Source organism: Notolabrus celidotus, chromosome 4 (genome assembly GCF_009762535.1).
Source record: "Notolabrus celidotus isolate fNotCel1 chromosome 4, fNotCel1.pri, whole genome shotgun sequence".
Taxonomy (NCBI): domain Eukaryota; kingdom Metazoa; phylum Chordata; class Actinopteri; order Labriformes; family Labridae; genus Notolabrus; species Notolabrus celidotus.
Genome location: NC_048275.1, coordinates 39,201,788 through 39,218,888, shown reverse-complemented (window position 1 = coordinate 39,218,888; position 17,101 = coordinate 39,201,788). Strand labels below are relative to the sequence as shown.

The 17,101-nt window shown below is 43.1% G+C and overlaps 2 protein-coding genes across 2 annotated transcripts in view; both read right to left on the bottom strand.

Annotated features, from left to right (window-relative positions):
• Positions 1–17,101, bottom strand: part of LOC117811230 (NACHT, LRR and PYD domains-containing protein 3-like) — a 574,987-nt gene that overhangs the window by 269,505 nt on the left and 288,381 nt on the right.
• The window catches only part of LOC117811255 (synapse differentiation-inducing gene protein 1), a 43,551-nt gene that overhangs the window by 26,331 nt on the left and 119 nt on the right, over positions 1–17,101 (bottom strand). Inside the window, exons 1-3 of the mRNA XM_034681426.1 lie at positions 16,850–17,101; positions 11,105–11,767; positions 7,925–8,062 (exon numbers count right to left, since the gene is read on the bottom strand). The exon at positions 16,850–17,101 is cut by the window's right edge and continues 119 nt beyond it. Coding sequence (XP_034537317.1) covers positions 7,925–8,062; positions 11,105–11,665 — 699 coding nt within the window. The 5' untranslated portion in view covers positions 11,666–11,767; positions 16,850–17,101. The remainder of the gene's footprint in view (positions 1–7,924; positions 8,063–11,104; positions 11,768–16,849) is intronic.

The following is a 17,101-nucleotide window of genomic DNA, read 5'->3' as shown; positions in this document are numbered from 1 at the left end:
TGTATGAAGGAGCTATAAGTATTTCCTGTTTCATGGCGAGACATCAGAGTTTGAGGCGTGGCCACGCCCACACCGATTGACTTAGAGAAATTCTGTCTGATAGCTTTTGATCGTCAATGTGTCTGCTTCAAAATGTGCGTGGTTGGGAGTTGATCGGAGCAAAATTGTAGGAGCTATTTACATAAATACATACTTTAGCGGTTGAAAAAATGTACTCCAAGTTTAGCGCGGTGCCACGCCCACAAAAATGGAGTTAGAGAAATTCTGTCTGATATCGTTTGATCGTTAATCTGTCCACTCCAAAATGTGTGTGGTTGGGAGTTGGTGGGACCAAAACTGTAGGAGGAGTTCGAACAAATACATACCCAAAATAAAGGGGTCAAAAACAGAAAAATCAAAATGGCCGACTTCCTGTTGGGATTTCACCACGACGTTAAGAGGCTTTTTTGTAGATCTTTGCATGACACCTTACCAAAAAAAATTTCATGCATGCATGTTGAACCGTCGTGAGGGGCTGGCCCTCCGAAATTTTCAAATTCAAGGGGGCGCCGTTGAGCCATTTTGGGGATTTTTTTTTCGGGACCACCAAAATGTCGAAATTTTCGCCAGGCCTGGTGCATGTGCAGCGGTTGGGGACTTTTGCACCGCGTTATGGCAAGCAAATTGGGGTTTGAAACGGCGTAATAAAGAATAATAATAATAATAATAATCACTCGGGTTACAATAGGGCCTCGCCGACATTGTCGGTGCTCGGGCCCTAATAAAGCCGCAAGCGGCGATGTGCGGGCCCTCGTTCAAGCACCGCCTGATGTGCGCGAGTCCCAGATGTGCACTACCGCCTGATTTAAGGCACCGCCTGATGTGCTGCAGGTGTTGCTGTGCTGCCTAGGCTGAAACTGTGAGCTTACCTGTGCAGTTATCAGCATAGTGTACATTGCAGTACCGCCTGTCACCAGTAGGTGCTGCTGTGTCTTTAATTATGTTCTGAAGGATTGTTCATCACAGATCATTATAGAAAGAGTTGGGATCACAAGCATGTTAAAAACATGTTCTGAGAGTAATACTGCATTGTGTCCATTAGGTGGCGCTATTCATATGACAAACATGTGTACTATATGAGTTCAGGCTGGGCCCATGATGAAACATGTCAAATTTGGAAGAGATCGGAGATTGTATGTAAATGTCAGTACACATGTATTTCCTGTGGGTGGGGCTATGGCTGTAGTACATAAATGAGTCCATAGATGTGTTGAGGGATGGACCCTGATCATGTGTATGTAAGATCAAACAAATTGAACACTGTATGAAGGAGCTATAAGTACTTCCTGTTTCATGGCGAGACATCAGAGTTTGAGGCGTGGCCACGCCCACACCGATTGACTTAGAGAAATTCTGTCTGATGACTTTTGATCGTCAATGTGTCTGCTTCAAAATGTGCGTGGTTGGGAGTTGATCGGAGCAAAATTGTAGGAGCTATTTACATAAATACATACTTTAGCGGTTGAAAAAATGTACTCCAAGTTTAGTGAAGTGCCACGCCCACAAAAATTGACGTAGAGAAATTCTGTCTGATATCGTTTGATCGTTAATCTGTCCACTCCAAAATGTGCGTGGTTAGGAGTTGATCGGAGCAAAATTGTAGGAGGAGTTCGAACAAATACATACCCAAAATAAAGGGGTCAAAAACAGAAAAATCAAAATGGCCGACTTCCTGTTGGGATTTCACCACGACGTTAAGAGGATTTTTTGTAGGTCTTGGCATGACACCTTACCAAAACAAATTTGATGCATGTATGTTGAACCGTATTATGGGGCTAGCCTTTTCAAATTTCCAACTTCAAGGGGGCGCCGTTGAGCCATTTAGGGGATTTTTTTTTCGGGACCCCAAAAATGTCGAAATTTTCGCCAGACTTGGTGCATGTGCAACGGTTGGGGACTTTTGCACCGCGTTAAGGCAAGCACATTGGGGTTTGAAAAGTCGGGAGAAAGAAAGAAAGAAACAAATAATAATAATAATTAAAGCCGCAAGCGGCGATGTGCGGGCCCTCGTTCAAGCACCGCCTGATGTGCGCGAGTCCCAGATGTGCACTACCGCCTGATTTAAGGCACCGCCTGATGTGCTGCAGGTGTTGCTGTGCTGCCTAGGCTGAAACTGTGAGCTTACCTGTGCAGTTATCAGCATAGTGTACATTGCAGTACCACCTGTCACCAGTAGGTGCTGCTGTGTCTTTAATTATGTTCTGAAGGATTGTTCATCACAGATCATTATAGAAAGAGTTGGGATCACAAGCATGTTAAAAACATGTTCTGAGAGTAAATACTGCTTGTGTCCATTAGGTGGCGCTATTCATATGACAAACATGTGTATGTTTATGAGTTCAGGCTGGGCCCATGATGAAACATGTCAAATTTGGAAGAGATCGGAGATTGTATGTAAATGTCAGTACCATGTATTTCCTGAGGGTGGCGCTATGGCTGTAGTAGATAAATGAGTCCATAGGTGTGTTGAGGGATGGACCCTGATCATGTGTATGTAAGTTCAAACAGATTGAACACTGTATGAAGGAGCTATAAGTATTTCCTGTTTCATGGTGAGACATCAGAGTTTGAGGCGTGGCCACGCCCACACCGATTGACTTAGAGAAATTCTGTCTGATGACTTTTGATCGTCAATGTGTCTACTTCAAAATGTGCGTGGTTGGGAGTTGATCGGAGCAAAATTGTAGGAGCTATTTACATAAATACATACTTTAGCGGTTGAAAAAATGTACTCCAAGTTTAGTGAAGTGCCACGCCCACAAAAATTGACGTAGAGAAATTCTGTCTGATATCGTTTGATCGTTAATCTGTCCACTCCAAAATGTGCGTGGTTGGGAGTTGGTGGGACCAAAACTGTAGGAGGAGTTCGAACAAATACATACCCAAAATAAAGGGGTCAAAAAGAGAAAAATCAAAATGGCTGACTTCCTGTTGGGATTTCACCACGACGTTAAGAGGATTTTTTGTAGGTCTTGGCATGACACCTTCCCAAAAAAAATTTCATGCATGTATGTTGAACCGTATTATGGGGCTAGCCTTTTCAAATTTCCAACTTCAAGGGGGCGCCGTTTAGCCATTTTGGGGAATTTTTTTTCGGGACCACAAAAATGTCGAAATTTTCGCCAGGCCTGGTGCATGTGCAACGGTTGGGGACTTTTGCACCGCGTTATGGCAACCAAATTGGGCATTGAAACGGCGTAACAAAGAAATAAAAAAAAAAAGAATAATCCCTCGGGTTACAAGAGGGCCTTCGCCGACATTGTCGGTGCTCGGGCCCTAATAATCCCTCGGGTTACAAGAGGGCCTTCGCCGACATTGTCGGTGCTCGGGCCCTAATAATAATCCCTCGGGTTACAAGAGGGCCTTCGCCGACCTTGTCGGTGCTCGGGCCCTAATAATAATCACTAGGGTTTCAATAGGGCCTCGCCGACAATTGTCGGTGCTCGGGCCCTAATAATAATAATCCCTCGGGTTACAAGAGGGCCTTCGCCGACATTGTCGGTGCTCGGGCCCTAATTAAAGCCGCAAGCGGCGATGTGCGGGCCCTCGTTCAAGCACCGCCTGATGTGCGCGAGTCCCAGATGTGCACCACCGCCTGATTTAAGCCACCGCCTGATGTGCTGCAGGTGTTGCTGTGCTGCCTAGGCTGAAACTGTGAGCTTACCTGTGCAGGACATGTGATTTTCTGCTGCCAGTAGGGGGCGCTATATGATATTGGTGAATATTTTCCTATAGAGGTATTCAGGCTGGGGCACTTATCATGCATGACCGGTCTGAGCCTGATCCATTATTGCATATGAGAGATATTACTGTTTAGAGATTTTCAAAATGTCCTCCAAATGTAGCGAGGTGCCACGCCCACACCAACTGACTTAGAGAAATTCTGTCTGATAACTTTTGATCGTCAATCTGTCCACTTCAAAATGTGCGTCGTTGGGAGTTGATCGGAGCAAAATTGTCAGACGATACCTCTTATATACGTACCCTAAAATCGCCAAAATCTGGCCTTCACCTTAAATTTGTGCACTTCCTGTTGGGTTTAGACCATGACCATAATAGACTTTTTTTTTTGTCTTGACATGATAGATATGCAAAAAAAATTTCATGCATGTAAGTCTTTCCCAGTGGCAGATCTGATTTCCATGGGGGTAGGGGGCGCTATAGAGCGAATTTTGACAAACAAACAACAGAATATGAGAATTTCTCTCAAGGCTGAATTTTGGGCAAAGTTTCGTGACTTTTGGGGCACGTTGAAGCATGCAAATTTGGGATTCAAACGGCGGAAGAAGAAGAAGAAGAATAATAATAATCACTCGGGTTACAAGAGGGCCTTCGCCGACCTTGTCGGTGCTCGGGCCCTAATAATTAAAGCCGCAAGCGGCGATGTGCGGGCCCTCGTTCAAGCACCGCCTGATGTGCGCGAGTCCCAGATGTGCACGACCGCCTGATGTAAGCCACCGCCTGATGTGCTGCAGGTGTTGCTGTGCTGCCTAGGCTGAAACTGGGAGCTTACCTGTGCAGTTATCAGCATAGTGTACATTGCAGTACCACCTGTCACCAGTAGGTGCTGCTGTGTCTTGAATTATGTTCTGAAGGATTGTTCATCACAGATCATTATAGAAAGAGTTGGGATCACAAGCATGTTAAAAACATGTTCTGAGAGTAAATACTGCTTGTGTCCATTAGGTGGCGCTATTCATATGACAAACATGTGTATGTATATGAGTTCAGGCTGGGCCCATGATGAAACATGTCAAATTTGGAAGAGATCGGAGATTGTATGTAAATGTCAGTACCATGTATTTCCTGTGGGTGGCGCTATGGCTGTAGTAGATAAATGAGTCCATAGGTGTGTTGAGGGATGGACCCTGATCATGTGTATGTAAGATCAAACAAATTGAACACTGTATGAAGGAGCTATAAGTATTTCCTGTTTCATGGCGAGACATCAGAGTTTGAGGCGTGGCCACGCCCACACCGATTGACTTAGAGAAATTCTGTCTGATGACTTTTGATCGTCAATGTGTCTGCTTCAAAATGTGCGTGGTTGGGAGTTGATCGGAGCAAAATTGTAGGAGCTATTTACATAAATACATACTTTAGCGGTTGAAAAAATGTACTCCAAGTTTAGCGAAGTGCCACGCCCACAGAAATTGACGTAGAGAAATTCTGTCTGATATCGTTTGATCGTTAATCTGTCCACTCCAAAATGTGCGTGGTTGGGAACTGGTGGGACCAGAACTGTAGGAGGAGTTTACACAAACACATACCCAAAATAATGGGGTCAAAAACAGAAAAATCAAAATGGCCGACTTCCTGTTGGGATTTCACCACGACGTTAAGAGGCTTTTTTGTAGATCTTGGCATGACACCTTACCAAAAGAAATTTCATGCATGCATGTTGAACCGTCGTGAGGGGCTGGCCCTCCGAAATTTTCAAATTCAAGGGGGCGCCGTTTAGCCATTTTGGGGATTTTTTTTTCGGGACCACCAAAATGTCGAAATTTTCGCCAGGCCTGGTGCATGTGCAGCGGTTGGGGACTTTTGCACCGCGTTAAGGCAAGCACATTGGGGTTTGAAACGGCGTAATAAAGAAGAATAATAATAATTAAAGCCGCAAGCGGCGATGTGCGGGCCCTCGTTCAAGCACCGCCTGATGTGCGCGACTCCCTGATGTGCACGACCGCCTCATTTAAGCCACCGCCTGATGTGCTGCAGGTGTTGCTGTGCTGCCTAGGCCTAAATTGTGAGCTTACCTGTGCAGTTATCAGCATAGTGTACATTGCAGTACCGCCTGTCACCAGTAGGTGCTGCTGTGTCTTGAATTATGTTCTGAAGGATTGTTCATCACAGATCATTATAGAAAGAGTTGGGATCACAAGCATGTTAAAAACATGTTCTGAGAGTAAATACTCATTGTGTCCATTAGGTGGCGCTATTCATATGACAAACATGTGTATGTATATGAGTTCAGGCTGGGCCCATGATGAAACATGTCAAATTTGGAAGAGATCGGAGATTGTATGTAAATGTCTGTACCATGTATTTCCTGAGGGTGGCGCTATGGCTGTAGTAGATAAATGAGTCCATAGGTGTGTTGAGGGATGGACCCTGATCATGTGTATGTAAGTTCAAACAGATTGAACACTGTATGAAGGAGCTATAAGTACTTCCTGTTTCATGGCGAGACATCAGAGTTTGAGGCGTGGCCACGCCCACACCGATTGACTTAGAGAAATTCTGTCTGATGACTTTTGATCGTCAATGTGTCTGCTTCAAAATGTGCGTGGTTGGGAGTTGATCGGAGCAAAATTGTAGGAGCTATTTACATAAATACATACTTTAGAGGTTGAAAAAATTTACTCCAAGTTTAGCGAGGTGCCACGCCCACAAAAATTGACTTAGAGAAATTCTGTCTGATAACTTTTGATTGTCAATCTGTCCACTCCAAAATGTACGTGGTTGGGAGTTGGTGGGACCAAAACTGTAGGAGGAGTTCAAACAAATACGTACCCAAAATAATGGGGTCAAAAACAGAAAAATCAAAATGGCCGACTTCCTGTTGGGATTTCACCACGACGTTAAGAGGATTTTTTGTAGGTCTTGGCATGACACCTTCCCAAAAAAAATTTCATGCATGTATGTTGAACCGTATTATGGGGCTAGCCTTTTCAAATTTCCAACTTCAAGGGGGCGCCGTTGAGCCATTTTGGGGAATTTTTTTTCGGGACCCCAAAAATGTCGAAATTTTCGCCAGACCTGGTGCATGTGCAACGGTTGGGGACTTTTGCACCGCGTTAAGGCAAGCACATTGGGGTTTGAAACGGCGTAACAAAGAAAGAAATAATAATAATAATAATAATAATCCCTCGGGTTACAAGAGGGCCTTCGCCGACCTTGTCGGTGCTCGGGCCCTAATAATAATAATCACTCGGGTTACAATAGGGCCTCGCCGACATTGTCGGTGCTCGGGCCCTAATAATCCTTAGGGTTACAAGAGGGCCTCCGCCGCCACTGCGTGTCGGTGCTCGGGCCCTAATAATCACTCGGGTTACAAGAGGGCCTTCGCCGACATTGTCGGTGCTCGGGCCCTAATAATAAGAATAATCCCTCGGGTTACAAGAGGGCCTTCGCCGACATTGTCGGTGCTCGGGCCCTAATAATAATAAGAATAATCATTCGGGTTTCAATAGGGCCTTCGCCGACCTTGTCGGTGCTCGGGCCCTAATTAAAGTGGATTGGATTTTACGACACTGTGGTAGTGTCTGCATTCTTCTATGCAGGGGTCTGCTGGGGAGCAGGGAGCACAGACAGGGACAGGAAACGACTGAACAGACTGGTCAGGAGGGCCAGTTCTGTCCTGGGCTGTCCTCTGGACTCCATAGAGGAGGTGGGTGAGAGGAGGATGTTAGCCAAGCTGACATCCATCATGGACAATCCCTCTCACCCCCTGCATGAGACTGTGGGGTCCCTGAGCAGCTCCTTCAGCAGCAGACTGAGACTCCCACCCTGCAGGACGGAGCGCTACCGCAGGTCCTTCATCCCATCTGCAATCAGACTGTTTAACACCAGCACTGCTGTGTCCCGTTAATCATCTGTTCTCATCTTCTCATCACTACACGGCAGTAACTGTGTGACCCTGCACTATGCCCTGTCGTCCTGGGTCATTGTTGACTGACTGTACACTTCTCATAATTGAGTCGCTCTGTGTGTGTTTTTCATACTGTGTGTGAAAAGCATTCCCGAACACACCATCTGAACCTCAGCTTAGACCAGGTCTGTCCACATCACTTAAACAATGAGTCACAACACAACATTTAGTCATTTAGTCTCTGGAGCTCTGCAGAACCAGCTCAGGTGTGTGAGCTCAGGTGGGGGTCCTTACCTCGTGAGACAGGTAGAAGGCAGCGATGCCGAGCGGCCAGAAGCAGCAGAGCATGGAGAAGACACTGAGGCCCAGATGGTCTCTGGGAGGCATCAACAGGAAGGCATCCTCGCTCTCTGATTCGCTGGAGTACTCGCTCTGATGGAACAAACACAGATACCGATGGTTGGATTAAAGACCTGGGACTTCTCCTGAACACTCTGAGACTTCTGAGTTCTCCCTCTGGGTGTTTGGACAGTTAAGAATAAATAAATATCATGTCCTTGTTTTGTTTTTATGAGCTGTATTTCTAGCCTGCAGCCTCGAGCTCTGTTTGTACTCAGGCATTAAAATACTCAGGTGTTTTTCCACCGCAGGAACTTTATCCCTGAACTACGTGCGTTTCACCGGTGGACCCAGGGTCTAAATTTAGTTCAGGGCGGGTGGGGCCTGCAATGCTGAACGTGTCTGACTGGTAGATTAACCTCAGTGTTTTTATTCCTCCCTCCGTCCACAATAACATCACACACATCTGTGATTCACTTGATTTCTCTTTCTTTCATTAGTTTTGATTTGTTCTATCTTTTTTGTATGTGTGTGTACTTTTCAACAGAAGAAGCTGTGATTCTCTTGATTTAGCAGCTTGTAACAGTAGTCTTCTCTCAGCCCACCGTGAATGCGTCTCTCCCGGTGTTCCGGTTTTAAAAGTGACCCTGTAAACTGGAGACCTTCAGCTGAACGTGTCAGTGTTTGTGGAGTTTACACAGCTGTTGAAACACAGAGGGAGTTCCTGGGAATGCAAACTAGTTTAGTTTTTATTAAGATTTCAAAATATCATCATCAGATATTTAATGATGGTCTAAAGACGTTTATGAGGGATGCATCCGGCTGAAAGTCTCCAGTTAACAGGGTCGCTGTTTAAACCAAAACACCGGTCGATCTCTGCGATCACAGCTTTTTGAGTTGAAAAGGATTTTAAAGCCGTGTTGAAACGTCTTTGCTACTCGCGCTTATCTCCTCTCACGTGTTGATTCAGTGAATCCATCTGTGATGAAATATAGCACCATCTAAAACAGACCAGCTGAGTCTCTTCATGCTAACAGGCTAACTGTTGTGTTGCTCAAAATGATACCTGCCTGTCCGTCTGCTTCTATGGTCGACATGCGGACAACAATGGGGGCACAGGAACCTTTTAGTTCAGGGGAAAGTAGTTCTGGGGGCTAAAAGACCCTTGAACTCTTGGTCCAAATGCACCTTATTTAAGCGTCACAACCTAAAAGAAGCTTCACCTGTTTTTATTCACATTTCAAACCCCTGCAGACGGACATGGTGAGGTGCTGCAGTAGACCGGGCGTTTGATGCATTATTAGAGAAGACTGGGTGATTGAATCTAAAACAGCACAGACCGGAGAGGCCGTATCAGGCTGCCTCACACAGAGTGACATGAGGTGAACTTGTTATCATGATACAGCCTGCCCTGCCTTTAAATCACTCACACATGAGGAACTCCTCATGGCTGGTTGTTCATCAGGTTTAATGAAGAGAGAAAGCTGTGATTATAAGAATGATTTCACCTGTGCAGTGAGAAACTATTACTGGTATGAAAGTGTAAGCAGGTTTGCACACTCCTGCAGTAATCCCCCTCTCTCCCTGGTATTAGAGGGACAGAGTAGATTAAAGCTGGACTCTACAGAGACAGAATCACAGCGTTTACAGCTAATCGTCTCTAAAGCGATTGGCTGTTAGACGGCCAAATGTGTCATTCAGAGAGCTGCAGCTCACTAATCTCATTCTGCTGGAAACTCAATGACTCACCCCCGGATGGATGGAGGGATGTCAGAGCGCCCAATTAGATCGATTATAAGATACTCTTCGTCTGACAGAGGGTCAGCACCCGAGCAGACAAAACACGCTCAGGACCAGAACAGACAACAATCCCTCAAAAAACCACGGTGAAAAGGAGTCTGCATCAGGGACCAGCTGAGACCGTGTGGAGGGTGGATGAGCTTGGTTAGCAGTGTTTCCAGTCTTTGAGCTAAGCTAGGCTAAAAACAAGGACCTGCCTCTGGATAAATGTGTCAACCTAACTCAACAATATGTCCATCAAGCACATCCTGAAACCTCAACAGAAGGTCTATGCAACACACACTAACACAGTCACTTCACTTCTTCCTCTCATAACCTCTTCAGGCTCCACCATCCCCTCCTCTCATCCTTTCTTCTGTCTTTCTCCTCTTGTCCACAGACCCCTGCTCTCAGCTCTCAGCTCTTCACTAAAGATCATCTGTGTCAAAGTCAGCAGATGTTTCTCTGCTGTTGCTGCAAGAGGCTAACAGGAGACACCAGGACGGGGAGAGGGGAGTGAGGACACAGGGTCACAGAGGACTGAGAGGAGACGGAGATGTTTAGAGGGTCAGGATGTGAGACATCAGTCTCACTCTGCTAACCATACATCATCCTGCTTATTACCCAGCTACTAACTTCAGATACAAACACGTTGTTAAAAACATTGATTAAAGATGATTTTATTGATTTAAATGATTTCTGTTTACAGTTTTTAAAAATAGTCCCAGTGATTCCTCGTCAGTGATCGTTCCATGGTGATGGATTCTTCTCTGCCTGTTGATTGAACATGAAACTGTTCTCATTCAGCTCTCCTTCTTCTCTGAGCTCTGTGGTTCACACACCTTTAAAAAGAAACTAATGTCACAACTTTGAACCCTGCTGCTATCATCACCACCGCTCATGGTTTAACTTTCTTTGGAGAGATCGCTAACCTAAAGTTTCTCTCACCTGCTCCGCTCCTTCATCATATTGATGGACAGGATACAATATGTACACATCTGTAGCCTGCTGATTTAGCATGCTAACCAAAGCTAACGGTTTCCCCTCACCTTACACTCTATGGTGTCAACAAGCAGAAGCTAAATGTGTCTGAACTCTTCTCTGTGGATTGATTTGACATGACGTGTGATCAGTTTGTCTCTGGTGTTGCTCATGTTAGTGAAAGTTAATAACCATCGTCAAAAGGTTGTCAAAAGGGTCTGGACCAATCAGAATCAAGCTTCTTACACAACCGGAAGATCAGTAAGAAAGCTGGGTAATAAGTCACTTTAATTGTAATGAGGTTAAATCCTCTGTGCATTAGGATGCATGTGGTTCAGACACTGAGATGATGAAACAGGAATGAAACCTCCTCACCTCAAGCTCCTGGAAGTCGTCTTCATCGTCGACGTCGTATGACAGCGTGTGGATCTTTGAGTCCTCTCCAGAAAAGTCCAGAAACTTCCCGTCACCAAACAGCAGCGCCTCTTTCGTGGAGGAGGCAGCAGCTGAGGAGGAGGAGGCATCAGGGCTGAGCCCCTCGATGAAGGTGGTCTCACAGCAGTCCCCTCCCCCGGTCTCCCCCCATGTCCTCAGGACGCTCTCTGGACACAGCAGGAGGCTGGGGGCCGGCCTGAGGTGAGGGTCCGTAAACACCTGTTGGGGGAGGAGGGCACGTGGGTTCAGGAGCTGAGGAGTACCTCCTCCTCTGCTGCTCCTCTCTTGCTGAGGAGGAGTGTTCACTACCTGACCCTGATACTGAGGAGCTGAGTACACCAACAGCAGCGCCTCCCGAGGCTCCGCCCCCACTCTGTGGGTGTTTATAAGGCCATTTTGTGTGCAGAGGTCCCCCCCTTCCCCTCCTCCCCTTGGGGAGGCCCTCCCCGGTCTGCAGGAGATCTCAGCCACCTCCCCTCGGCTCTCCTCTCCTCCCTCCATCTCTTCTCAGAGCTCTGCTAGTCACTCGTCCTCCTCCCTAGAGGGTCTCTCAGAGGGGTCAGAGGTCAGAGGTCAGGGTTGGGCATCGCAGGCTGAACTCTCCTAAAGAACAGAGACAAAAATTAGAGCAGAAAAACTTACAAACTGAGTAACAACTTCTCATGTGGCCCCTGCCCCCTGAGAGGCCCTTGCCTCCTGAGACGTCCTCTCAGATCAGAAACACCAGACCTCAAGAGAGTTCATTCATTTCATCAGACGCTTCAGTGAAAACATTATTGTAGAGGTGAGATCTTCCTCAGGTTTAGACCATAGACTGTATAAATAATGGACGTAGTATCCATGACGTCACCCATTTGTTCCTGAGCGCTGTTTTGAAGCCAGTTGGCAGTGGCAGCCATATTGGAAATGTTGAACTCAACCTAAATGCTGTGGAGCTAGAGTGAAGTAAAGAGGCGGGGCTTTGAGCCTCCTCGCCAACAGCTACAGTGTTACTGTCTGTCAATCAAGTCAGCTGTGCCTCTCATAATGTAAAAGTTGTAATCTTAATATCTTCTAAACTGCTTCAATATAAAATGATTCAACCCCGTACGGTGTGTGCTGAAATGATTTTATCTATTTTATTTTTCAATATTTATCTGATGTTATTTTGTTAATTTTATTGTAATGCTTTTACTATATTGATGTAATTGTAATGATTTTATTTCATTGATGTCCTTGTAATGATTTTATTTACATTTTTGATGTTTATCAGATTTGATTTTAGTGATTTTATTTCAATGATTTTTTTTTTATATTTATCTGATTTATTTTATTGATTTCATTGTAATGCTTTGATTTTATTTATTGATATTAATCTGATTTTATTCTATTGATTTTATTGTGATAATTAATGATTTTTTTTATTTTTGATATTTATCAGATTTTATTTAATTGATTTTATTGTAATGATTTTATTTTAGTTCTTGATATTTATCTGATTCATTTTATTGTGATGCTTTTTTTTTTTTTTTAAGTTATATTTTTTGGGGCTTTTTGCCTTTATTTCATAGGACAGCTGAAGAGACACAGGAAATATGGGGAGTGGAGAGTGGGGGAAGACATACAGGAAATGGTCAACCGGCTGGGATTCGAACCGGCGACCGTTGCTTAGACCGGTAGGCCACCAGCGCCCCATATTGTAATGCTTCTATCTTATATTTTGATATTTATCTGATTCATCAGATTTTATTTTATTGATTTTATTTTATTGATTTTATTTTATTGATTTTATTTTATTCTTGATATTATCTGATTTTAGTTTACTGATTTTATTGCAATGATTTTATTTTATTTTATTTATTGATATTAGTCAGATTTTATTTTATTGATTTTAATGCAATGATTTTATTTTATTGATTTTAATGCAATGATTTTATTTTATTGATTTTAATGCAATGATTTTATTTTATTGATTTTAATGCAATGATTTTATTTTATTGATTTTATTGCCATGATTTTATTTTATTGATTTTAATGCAATGATTTTATTTTATTGATTTTAATACAATGATTTTATTTTATTGATTTTAATGCAAGGATTTTATTTTATTGATTGATATTAATCTGATTTTATTGTATTGGTTATATTGTGATGATTTTATTGATTTTTTAAGTATTTCATAGTTCTCTCCCTTGTTTTAGCCTTGTATTACTTCCCCTCTTTCTCTATTTTTCTGTCTCTCTGTTGTTGTTTTCTTGTGTTTTTTGTGAAAACTTTGGGCTACATGCTTGATTGTATGAAAGGTGTTAAATTAATAAAAATTAGTAGCAGAGTTGTAACTAGTAGCCTGTTCAGAAAACAGTTTGGGTCTCTATAGCTCATTTCTCTCTTCATGACAACTGTATGGCTGAATTTGTACAACTCACCTGTTTACTGCAGGTTAAGGATTAAGTTACAAATACATCTGAAAAAAACTGTGTTCAATACAATATCTAGTCTTAACAGCTCAGATACATATCTCCAAGTGTGATTCCTACTGCTGCTGATGAAGAATCTGAGCAGAGCCAGACTCTATCTTTGGATGAAGAAAAGACATCCCTCAGTGTGAACAGCTGCACAGATTCACACACTTCCTCCCATGGAGACGAACAATACTTTGGTCTAATCAATGATTTCAACATTCAAGATGTCAAGACACATAAATGTAAAACTATCATATCTTCACTGTGTCTTTCTCCCTATGAGTGATAGTGTTTGTGTGTGTTCCTGTGCATACTCCTGTGTGGGTGTCATCAGTTGTTTGTCTATTTATAGTTGGCGTAGTGTTGCTCTGTGTTTTATCATTTCCCATCATCTGCAAAGGAAACGACAGATGCGTACCAACCAAGTGGTAACCTCCCGTCTCAGAATATGGAGCCCATGCGAAAGTGTTATAAACTGCAGTTCATCAAGAATCCACTAGAGGCATGCTGCAGAAACACCAGAAACCACATACACACCCATTCAAAGAATAAACATGTTTACAGCCTGGTTCAAAAAACAAGTTTAGGTTTGAAGAGCTCATATCTCTATCGACACACACTGTATTCTAACACGACGGTTCAGAAGATATTAAGATTACAAGTTTTTGCCCAAATAAGGACATGACTGACCTGCTCAAACCCCGCCTCTTTACCTCACACTAATTTTGGTTGAGTTCAACATTTCCAATATGGCTGCCCCCGACGATTGGCTTCAAACAGCGCTCAGGAACAGATGGGTGACGTCAGATACTACATCCATTATTTATACAGTCTATATACAGTCTGGTACCAAGACTCAGATAACCCTGCTTCAGATCATCTCCTCTCTGTTGGAGACACACGTATATCGTCCCTGAGGAACAGAAAACTCATTATCTAAGCTGAATCAAAGGTAAAGCTTACCACAGTGTCCTCCAGCATGACCTGAGCCTTCACCGGTGTGACATCAGCAGCAGCCTCACTAACCAATCAGCTGACAGCATTGATTATTGATTATCTGTTTTCCTTCCACACTGAAAAGTCTGATAGCAGAGCTGTCTCTGTGATGTGTTTAAATGTCAACGTATGATCACATTTAACCACACTGATATTTGTAGTGTGGTGTTTCACAGTGTGGTGTGTATGGGGCGCCGTTTGTAAAGTTGTGCACACTGAAAATAACAGCTACAATTCTCCACATTTAACTCCAAAACATCCTAAAAATGTAGAGTGAATTTTTAAAAGTCACTTTTTTTAATGACATTTAGAGGAATATTTGTGATCTTCTTCACATTTAATTTTGTTGTGAAAAATATATTACGTTAAAATACTGTTAAAACTAAATTCTAAATATAAATCTAAATGTTAAATATAAATCTGAATGTTCAATGTTAAATCTAAATTTTGAATATAAATCTAAATGTTGAATATAAAAATAAATGTTAAATATAAATCTGAATGTTCAACGTTAAATCTAAATGTTAAGTATAAATCTAAATGTTCAACGTTAAATCAAATGTTAAATATAAATCTAAATGCTAAAATATAAATATAAATATTAAATATAAAATGAATGTTAAATGTTAAATCTAATTGTTAAATGTTAAATCTAAATGTTAAATGTTAAATCTAAATGTTAAATGTTAAATCTAAATGTTAAATGTTGCTCTGTGATCCTAAATATTCAGCTGATATGCTAATTCCCACTGCCGCCTAGCGGAAATGCCAAAATAAAAGCTTCATAAAGTGATACAGATATCCGAACCATAGTCTGTCATTACTGACTCCTCTGGGTTATAGCCGGACTGATTTAGATTTAACATTTAACATTTGACATTTAGATTTAACATTAAACATTTAGATTTAACATTAAACACCATAAAGGTGCCCAGCCCATATGGACTTACAAGACACTACAAAAACAAAACAAAATAGGAGCAACAACATAAGAAGAAAAAGAAAAAAGAAGACAGAAGAGCAGTTACAATACTGCACATGTCCAACAATGACCTGAAGTAATTCAAAAGCACAGTGGTACACTTCAGACATTTGACAGTAACAACAACTAAATCAGACATAGAGTGTGCTCCTATGCTAATACTTATATTTATATTTAACATTTAGTTTTAACAGGGATTTTAACTTAATATATATTTTACAAACAAATTAAATGTGAAGATCACAAATATTCCTCTAAATGTGATAAAAGAGTGTCTTTTAAAAATTCACTCTATATTTTTATGACATTTTGGAGCTAAATGTGGAGAATTGTAGCTTTTATTTTCAGTGTGCATGACTTTACAAACAGCCTATGATCACATTTAACTGATATGTGTAGCGTGGTGTTTCACAGTGTGGTATGTGTGTGTGTGTACTAAAGGAAATGATCTCTGCTGCAGTGACTCCATGAGTCTGTCCGGGCTGATAGTACTATTTAAAGAGGCAGTAACACTGTGTTACTATGACAACACCCAAACCGTTTACAACTGATGAGATATTCATGACTGTACCCGGGTGTTACACTGCAGTATATCATAACCACGCACAGTTCAGGACGGAGCAGCTGGAGGTCTTTAACAGCAGAGTCATGGAGTGTTTGTTTAATGCTGCTCTGCTCTCATGTTCAGGTCTGCTGCGACCTTCAGTCTGTACAATGATCCATCAACAGCATCAACACAGATCCAGAGCCCCCAGGAACACCCCCGTGCCTTCACACACACACACACACACACACACACACACACACACACACACACACACACACACACACACACACCGAGTGCATCCTCACACACACACACACACACACACACCGAGTGCATCCTCACACACACACACACACACACACACACACACCGAGTGCATCCTCACACACACACACACACACACACACACACACACACACCGAGTGCATCCTCACACACACAGTTTCTACATATGTGGTAAAATGTTATCAAGCTGTAAACCCGAATACCGACAGTGCCACGGGCTCTGACGTCATACCGATGATGCCAAACATGTCCTGTGTCCACACACACGCACGCACGCACGCACCCCCCCCCACACACACACACACACACACATACACACACACACCTACACACACACACAAACACACACACACACACACACACACACACACACACAAAAACACACACACACAAAGACACACACAAGCATATAGGCACGCGCGCTCATACTCACCTCCCAAGGTGAGACACGAACCCCCGCATCCATCCATCCATCCATGAATCAGTACATCCAGACTCCACGCCGACCCCTCCTTCGTCCACAAGCCACCCTTCGTGCGCTTTGAGCCGCGTTCACTGCCGACGGAGTCCCGGTGTGATGGTCCCGGTGATCCGAGAAAGAAGCACAAGAGAGAGAGAGAGAGAGAGAGAGAGAGAGAGAGAGAATGAGCAGAGAGAGAGAGAGGACAGGCAGGCGATTTGGCAG